Genomic DNA, 9,820 nt, shown 5'->3' with positions numbered 1-9,820 from the left:
CATTGTCCACATGGGCACCACGTCACAATTAACAGGAGACTTAACAGTTTGACTAACAGTTGTATGAGACTGTCCCAAAATTTACACTTTAGGTATGACTCTGAGACAAAAAACTTGATGTACTAAATGTTGAAAACCACGAAAAATGAGGGTAGTAAACAGTCTTTTACCAAAAAAAAATAAAGAACAACTCCTCTTTGAGGCATTTTATCAAGGTTGGAGGGCATGTATGAAGGACAACTCTAACCTTCAGTGGGAAAGCACCAAAGTTATCTATGAAGATTCATCGAAATTCAAAAAGTTAGTTGACCCTCCTTGCCCTTTAATGGATCCACCAGTGGGTAACACACCCAAAATTGTTTGGAACCACAAATTTAATGAATATCCTAAATGTTAGTATACGCAAAATTTGACATGAATAAAAGTAGAAATGGCATTTGCGTAGTGTTTTCCGTATTCGTGTCGTTTTTGTGTCATACCTGATATCTTAAGGGGTCGTGTCATGTAACACCCGTTAAAATAAACGGATAAAATGACCTGACCCGAAATCGACATGATAATATTAACAAGTAATATGACCCAATCCGTTACCCGTTAAGGAAAATATATTTTAAACCAATAAATAATCAAATAAAAAACATAATACTAAATAGGACTAGCTAGGATTCTCTTCCCTCCTCTTTACATCCCCTTCCATCCCCTCCTCTCACATTTTCTTATTTTGTCTTTCTCTTGTTATAAAAAATTAATATAAGATGTTGACGTGGCTTAACCGTGACTGTTTAAATACGAGGGGAGGGAAGGGGAGATAATCCTACTCCTACTAAATAAGTATATACATACCATATTGTCATATCCAAAACATAAAAACGCATTTTTCTTTCAAGTATATTTTCGCTTACCTAAATTGATTGCTCTAGCCTTTTTCTTTGCAAGACTCGTGTTTGTATTGTCTATACTTTCGCTTCCGATATCTCGTTATGTTCCCATTATAATCTCCACAGACTCCTCATCACTAAGGTTTATTGAATCTAAATCTCTAGCATTCATTGCTTTTAAAAAAAGGTATAAATTAATTAATACCTTAATTAATTAAGTTAAGTCTTTAATAGTTTTTTAATTAATGTAGAAGTGAAAAAAATATAGAAAAATATATAAACGCTCGTAATGACAACCTTTACAACGTTCATGAAGAGCTTAACTTTGAAATTTGCCACTATAATCATATAAATCATAGATCAAAATTTAATTGTTAATTGTTGTTTACATTTACACTTCATTGTGCTCATCAAATTTTGTTTTTTCAGATTTTGTTTTTTGAAAACATGATCTATTAAAGGATGCAGGAAGATGAATGGTTTGGATCGTTGATATTATATTCAGATTTTTACAGTTGGTGAAAATATTACTTGATGTTTATAAAGTTTCTACAAACTATACGACATCGACTCATATTTCAATTAACCGTAAATATCAAAACGTGATATCAAAGATCTGATCCGTTCATCTTCTTACATTCGCCAGATGATCATGTTTTCAAAAAAGAAAATTTTAAAAATGAAATTCAGTAAGAAGAATAAAGCGTAAATGACAATCGACGGTTAAATATAAATTTAAGGTTTATGGATTATAATGTTGGATTTCGAAGCTGACCCCTTCATGAAAGTTGTAAAGTTTGTCACTATGAGTGATTGTATATATATATATATATATATATTTTTTTTTTTTTTTACATTTTTTACACTTCTACAATAATTATTATTAATTTTATTAATTTTGCCCTCAAATAAAAAACATTATTCATGAGGGTTTGGAGGATTTTAAAAATCTAAATGATAGTGTAAGTGTAACCATTATCTATTGATGGAGGAATAATTATAATCACGAGTGTTTATATATTCTTTCACATTGTTCATACTTGTATGTATGTCTTCTTAGTTCTTGCCTATACAAATACTATACTAGTTTATTTTAATTTTGGACAACAACATGTTAAGTAAAATTTATCCTAGTAATGATAATAAGGAATTCTCATAATAAAAATAAATAATGACTAAAACTTTTTTTTTTTATAACTTATATAGAATAATAATACAAAACTATATATTTAATATAGAATATATTGTATATATTAATATGCATATTGTATTTTATAATAAATCTTTTGGTAATTAAACTTTAAAATTATCTAAATAATTTTTTTTCTTAACGGGTCGAAATGAGTTACCCACGTGTTACTCGTGTGTATACCTAAAAAGAACCCATTATTAACAGGTTCTTAACGGGTCACTCGATAATGACCCAATTAGTAATCGTGTGTTGACCCGAAACCCGTTATTTTCGTGTCATGTCAGAAACTACCGGGTCTATATAAAAGTTATTACCATTGATTTTGGTTTTCATACATAATAAGTAAAACAAAACAGATGAGCCGGTTCCACACCAAGGAGAGATTTTTCAGTGTAACTGGTACACGGAGTGGTACACCACGTGTCACTATACAAATGGTGTGATATATGTGTTTAAAAAGTTAATTACTTAAAAAATAAAATTTTCTACCACTTATATAAAAATACGTGGTGTACCATCCGTGTTCCGATCACAATGAAATATTTCTCCACACCAAGGAACCACACTTGTCCCGATCTAATTACGAACCAATCCCAAACAAAATACTTCATTCCATTTAGGGATGAAACCGTGTCGACAAGGGAAGCTAATATCTGGGCAGTGTTTACCCTCCATTGTGTATAATTTAAAATCTTAACAGAGGGGACCCTATCTCGGCCGAGTCGGTCACCAAATGAAGCTTCCATGCAACGATGAACGTACAAAACTACAAATCCATGCATCCTAATACCAGTCGTAGAATATTGGTGCCATTCCCATTTTCCTAATTTAGCTAAGTTGGATAATATCATTTCAAAAATGATCTAGAAAATTTCCACCCATTTCTCACCATTCGAAAATACATTATATTTGTACACCAAGCAATTTAAATAAATAAAAATATTTATTTTTGACAAACGATAAGGTGAATTAATTGTTCTAGGGAAGACTAGAGGTAAATCATAATGAAAAGAAAAAATTAGGTTTCCATCCCTATTTTTCCTTCTTCATTGAGTAAAATCTTATTCCTTTTCAATTTTTGATTAAGGTCATTAGTTTTAATAAACGTCATTAATTATTTTAATAATAAAATATTTTTATTTCTAAGTATATTCAGTTAATGTTAGAAACGTTACATTTGTTATATTTATATTCATGGCTAAATTTTTTATCATATATTTTTACTTTTAGTTTGTACCCTTTTTTAATTTGTACTAATTTTCTTTTCAGTTTTAATTTGTACCCATATATTAATTTCTTTTTGTGCCCATCTTTTTTAAACTCTTATTTGTATTTGTACCCGTTTTTAATTTTGCTAAATGTACCAATGCTAATTATATGTATTTAATTTATGTTTTAAAATATATCAATAGTTATTTTTTAAAATATGTTAATAATTATGTGGGTACATTTTTTTTTAGTAAAACTAATGAAAAAGGGCTTGAAAACTTTTAGTTTTAATGATAAGGACAAAATAAATGATAAAGTGATACCAAAATTGACTTTTTAGTGTAAAAATGTAGTTTTTCGTTAAAGTGAACAGTACCAGGAGTTTTTCGTTAAAGTTTCCTTTTTTTTTTGGCTATAATTTGTGTGAAGAACAATATTACTCTAAAATTAATTTTTAAGTATTTATTATATATAAAAATATTATTTGAATTTTTTAAAATTTCATAATTTGTGGGACATTAAATGCATAAATACATGAGTTAAATCTCTTAAATAAGGCTAAGGATCTCGATCAAAATATTTAAACAAATAAGATTTCAGTTTAACAATTAGGTTGATTAGGAACCGGAACCAAAATGACTACCCTTTAAAAATACTAATATATTTTAATACTCTCTTTTTTTTTTAAAGACCGACAGATATTTAGAAAGAAAAAAATATGAATTAATTTGATTGGCGGCAGACATAAGTTGTTTTTGTGTGGCTCTCGACATGGCTGTAGGCCATTAACCCTCCAGCCATATAGCAGCCAAGGCTTCACCACTCGCGTCAACACTTCCTTTCTCCGGACCCCGCTCGTTTCGCATACCACGTGTCAACAATCTATCCGTGGAGCCGCTCTATAAACTCTCCACCACCGTCTCTTTTTCCTCGGAAAACAAAATCCCACAAACACAGATATCCCAAAAGAAAAAAGAGCCTTTTTTCGCACTCCACACACACAAAAAGTGCCCGACATACGGCTGAGATATGACGGCCTCCGTTGAGAACCGCCAGTTCCCCCAGCTCAACCCGCCGATAAACAGAGTCGTCCGCTCCTTCAACTTCTCTGATCCCACACCCCCGAAAAACACTCCCTTCGTCGACAGCAACGACTCGTCGTCCGACGACGAAAATGACGATAGCGTTGTCCAGGAATACACGGATTTAATCCGGAGAGGCAACAACGAATTAGAGCCGTCGATCTTGGACCCCAGAGATGAAGCCACGTCAGACAGCTGGGTGCGTCGTAACTCTTCAATGGTCCGCCTCACTGGAAAACATCCCTTCAACTGCGAACCGCCGCTCACCCGCCTCATGCACCACGGATTCATCACCCCGGTCCCACTCCACTACGTCCGCAACCACGGCGTCGTCCCCAAGGCTACTTGGCAGGACTGGACGGTGGAGATCACCGGCCTTGTCCGCCGACCGACCCGGTTCACCATGGACCAGCTCGTACGTGAATTCAAGCCACGAGAGCTCCCAGTTACCCTTGTCTGCGCGGGAAACCGGAGGAAGGAACAGAATCTCGTCAAGCAGACAATCGGCTTCAACTGGGGTGCCGCTGGCATCTCCAACTCCGTGTGGCGCGGCGTCCCACTCTGCGACGTGCTCAAGCGGTGCGGGATCCGCAGCCGCAAGAACGACGCCCTCAACGTGTGCTTTGAAGGCGCCGAGGACCTGCCCGGTGGCGGTGGAACCAAGTACGGCACGAGCTTGAGAAAGGAGGTGGTGATGGACCCCTCGAGGGATATTATCCTAGCATACATGCAAAACGGGGAGCTTTTGGAGCCTGATCACGGGTTTCCGGTACGGATCATAATACCCGGGTTTATCGGGGGTCGGATGGTGAAGTGGTTGAAGCGCATCGTCGTAACGACGTCGGAATCCGACAACTACTACCACTTCAAGGATAATCGAGTGCTCCCGTCGCACGTCGATGCGGAGCTAGCTAACGCTGAAGGTATTTGTTACGACTTTATCGAACACCTTATCCGCACTTGAAATTTGAGCGTTTCTGTTGGTCCATGGTGTAAAAGTTAGCGCCGAGGTGAGGTGAAAGTGATAGTGATAGTTGTCAGTTGTGACGTGACTAAACCTAATATTGATAGTTGTCAGTTGTAAGGTGAAAGTGTTACCTTCGTTTACTGTTTTACTGTTTACATCTGAAGCTAATACTGTTACTGCGTTGGGTTGGGTTGTGAACTTATGTTGCAGCGTGGTGGTACAAGCCGGAGTATATCATTAACGAGCTGAATATAAACTCCGTTATAACGACGCCGTGTCACGAGGAGATATTGCCAATCAACTCGTATACAACTCAGAGGCCGTATATGATGAAAGGCTATGCATACTCAGGTGAGTTATACAACTTACACTATACTTGTACAACTATTTTCCAAACACAAAACAAGTTGCGTCTAAGTTAAAAAAGAGTTTGAGATAAAAGTTGGGAAAAGAGTAGGTACAGATCTCTCAAGACGTTTTTGTCCGTTATACTCCAAAATTATTATTTTTCATTCGATATTTATAAAAATATAAAAGAAAATTTGCATATTTCGTACACTCTGACTTTTTTAACGAGTTATATTAATAGTCTCATCGATCCTATCTTTTCGGTTGAAAAATAAAGAATGAAGATTAATGAAACACCGATGCATGTTGATAAAATATAGCTTGGTGAATCGGAAAGCACGTTACAAAAATCATCAAAATTTGTCAAGTTTTTTGGATTTTATTACGGGTCACAATTATTGTCCCATGACTATACGTCATAATTTTTATTTAGAAAATGAAAAAAAAATGAAGAAAAAAAGTTGAAAACGAAACAGGTAAAAGCTAGGGTTTTACTTTTACATACGTTGTAGTTAGTGATTCAGCTCTTCCGTTTTTACAGGCGGCGGGAAGAAAGTCACACGAGTGGAGATAACAATGGATGGCGGTGAAACGTGGCATGTGTGCACGATAGACCACCAGGAGAAGCCAAACAAGTACGGGAAATACTGGTGCTGGTGTTTCTGGTCACTAGAAGTGGAGGTGCTCGACCTACTCGCTGCCAAAGAGATTGCAGTGCGAGCTTGGGACGAGACACTCAATACTCAACCCGAGAAACTCATTTGGAACGTCATGGTAAAGATACAAGTACCACACTTTTTTTTTCTTCTACATTTTAAATACTGTCGATATTAAGGGACAATTAAACCCTAAACATATATGAATAAGTACTCGATACTGAACACTTTCAGCCTTCTTATGAATTAATTTAATTTATAAATAAACTGTTTATAATCGTGTTAAACTGTGATTAACAAATGAATAAAAATACTAGAATTTAGGATTAGGGTTACAAGTACAAACCATTTGCTGGAACCAACTATTTATTCTTCTTTTTTATTTGTGGGCCTCGAGGCCAGTATAATCGTCGAGTCTTTTTCCAAGGTTAATAATTTGGTAGGGCAAACTTGGCAATACGTGGCTGGCTTTTAGTGGGGTCAAAAATCAGACTGTCACCTATCTCTTTCCCCAAATTGAAACCGTGGACCTGGCAATTGAAAATGTGTTGCATTTCATTGGTGACTTCATACCATGCATCCTTGGGTCTGGGAAAAAAAAAATGAAGAAATACTTGTTTAATAGGGCTGCTCCAACCTACACAAGAATCTACTCCACGAAGTGTGGTGGGTCAGTGGGTTTTTTTTGGGTATAATGCTAGGATTATTTATTTAAATTATTTTGTAAGTAATATTACGTGATTATTAATAATTAAATTAAGAATTAATGTGTTTATTTTTTATTAATGACATCAAATGTTTTATAAATTTGGTTTAAAAATTTGCCTACATGACATTATTCTTTTTAAATCTAGATGCACCTATTTGTATATTTTATTTCTACACGCACACATCTCTCTACATATTTGATATCTTTTTCTATCAGTCTCATTGGGAGAAAGTATTTTCAGTGTACTCAGAATACATAGTGGTATACCACGTATCACTATACAAGTGGTGAGATACTTGTGTTAAAAAATTAACTACTTAAATAATAAAACTTTATTCCACTTATATTATGACACATGAGTTACCACCCGTATTTCGGGCACAATGAAAAATTTCTCGAGAGAGGCTAATTTAGAAACTGAATATAGTATATCAAAATATAAAAATTGGAGCTCGAACTTTTCTACCATTGGGCAGATAAATTAAAATTCTGAGCATTGATATTTCTTTATTAATGAAGAAAAGTAACAAATATGACATGTTGATAGATGAAGATTGCATTTTAAATAAGTAAAGTTACATGTACATCACCTGATCAGAATACCACTTACAAAGATGTAACTTAAACACATTTAACAAAAAAATATATCACAAGTAGTTATGTGACATTTTAATCTTTAATTCTTTTTCACTAATTGATTTCTGATTTGTGGGTGTTATTTTTCAGGGAATGATGAACAACTGCTGGTTTCGGGTGAAAACCAATGTGTGCAAACCACACAGGGGAGAGATAGGACTAGTGTTTGAGCATCCAACTCAACCTGGAAACCAATCAGGCGGATGGATGGCCAAAGAAAAACGCTTGGACTCTGAATCCAACACAACCTTAAAGAAGAGTGTTTCAACACCCTTCATGAACACTAGTGCATCCAAGATGTACTCAATGTCAGATGTTAAGAAGCACAACTCTTCTCAATCTCCCTGGATCGTTGTCCATGGCCATGTCTACGACTGCACTAGCTTCCTCAACGACCACCCTGGTGGCGTTGATAGCATTCTCATCAACGCTGGCACTGACTGCACTGAAGAGTTTGACGCCATCCACTCGGAAAAGGCCAAGAAAATGATTGAGGATTATAGAATTGGAGAGTTGGTGTCCACGAATTATGCTTCGGACTCCTCATCTAGTTCTCCTAATAACTCCGTGCACGGGCCACCAAGAACAACATCAGTGTTGGACCTTATTTCCTCTAACATGGCACAGTTAGCCCCAATCAAAGAAGTAACACATTCATTAAGTGTCGCGCTTATTCCGCGTGAGAAAATCTCATGTAAGCTCATAGCCAAGATCTCGATCTCTCACGACGTGAGGCTCTTCAGGTTCAGATTGCCTTCAGAAGACCAAATTTTGGGATTGCCAGTGGGAAAGCACATTTTCGTGTGTGCTACAATTGAGGACAAGCTTTGCATGAGGGCTTACACTCCAAGCAGCTCAGTTGATGAAGTTGGGTACTTTGATTTGGTGGTCAAGGTTTACTTCAAAAATGTGCACCCTAAGTTCCCAAATGGGGGAATCATGTCACAGTATTTGGACTCACTGCCAATAGGTGCCGCACTAGACATAAAGGGTCCCTTAGGGCACATAGAGTACACTGGTCGTGGTAATTTTTTGGTCAATGGCAAGCCAAAGTTTGCAAAGAAGCTTGCCATGCTGGCTGGTGGGACCGGGATCACCCCAATTTACCAAGTGGCTCAGGCCATTTTGAAGGACCCAGAAGATGAGACTGAAATGTATGTGGTGTATGCAAATCGGACGGAAGATGATATTTTGCTGAGGGAAGAGCTTGATGGTTGGGCTAAACAACATGAGAGGTTCAAGGTTTGGTATGTGGTGGAGAATGGCAAGGAAGGGTGGGAATACAGTGTGGGATTCATCACGGAGAGTGTGCTGAGAGAGCACATTCCCGATGGATCGGACGGTGCTCTTGCACTAGCATGCGGGCCCCCTCCGATGATTAAGTTTGCCGTGCAACCGAATTTGGAGAAGATGAACTATGATACCACAAATTCATTGCTGTTGTTTTGAAGGGAATATGTGCAGAGGAGGTCGTAATATGTACATATTAAAATAAAGTCAATTGTACTCTATTTGCTATCACGTTGAGAACACTACCATATTTAACAACTTTCAAGTTGAATAAAAGTCCATCGCGTAAAGTAAAATTTCGTAGCGTGAAAAATGGCATGACGAAACCTTCATCACCCTGCACTTGTCGCTCAACGTTCGAGAAGAGAACATTTGCTCGATGAAAAAAAAAAATTTCATCGGGCAAGCACATTCCAGTGACGAAAGAAGTCTTTATCGCCAGAAATGTAAGGAAACGACGGTTGTAGGTGCTTAAAGTTTTAAACCACTAGAGCTTGTCATCGCGTCAACGTACTGGCGACGACTAAATTTCGTTAGGTAGGACTTTGTGTGACTAAGGATTTTGTCGTGTAAACCTTGATGCAAGGAAATTTGTTCTATCATATTTGATTTTCGAGTAATATTTTTGAATTATGATATTTTCATCGTTCAAGATGTTATTGATGCGAGAATTACTTGACACACAAATTAAACCTTCTTTTTGACAATTGTAGTATAGATGTAAGTAGGGTATCGTTCTAGGCCGGGGATTAGGAGGGATTGCTAATCTATTCTAAATTAATTTAAAAATATTAAACAAGACTCAAGGACACAAAACTAGGCTAAAAACTCTAATAACTTGAAACACACTTAG

General features: G+C 36.4%; 1 protein-coding gene across 1 annotated transcript; it reads left to right on the top strand.

The window, feature by feature from the left end:
- The first annotated feature begins 3,850 nt into the window (after nucleotides 1-3,850).
- On the top strand, nucleotides 3,851-9,263 carry LOC103439424 (nitrate reductase [NADH]-like). Its single transcript, XM_008377991.4, has 4 exons — nucleotides 3,851-5,284; nucleotides 5,539-5,679; nucleotides 6,218-6,450; nucleotides 7,768-9,263. The coding sequence occupies exons 1-4, from the start codon at nucleotides 4,309-4,311 to the stop codon at nucleotides 9,124-9,126; spliced, it is 2,709 nt and encodes a 902-aa protein (XP_008376213.3). The 5' UTR covers nucleotides 3,851-4,308; the 3' UTR covers nucleotides 9,127-9,263.
- The last annotated feature ends 557 nt before the right edge of the window (nucleotides 9,264-9,820 follow it).

The sequence above is a fragment of the Malus domestica genome, chromosome 08 (genome assembly GCF_042453785.1).
Source record: "Malus domestica chromosome 08, GDT2T_hap1".
Lineage (NCBI taxonomy): Eukaryota > Viridiplantae > Streptophyta > Magnoliopsida > Rosales > Rosaceae > Malus > Malus domestica.
The sequence above is the reverse complement of the archived record's forward strand: the minus strand, read 5'-3'. Positions and strand labels throughout refer to the sequence as shown.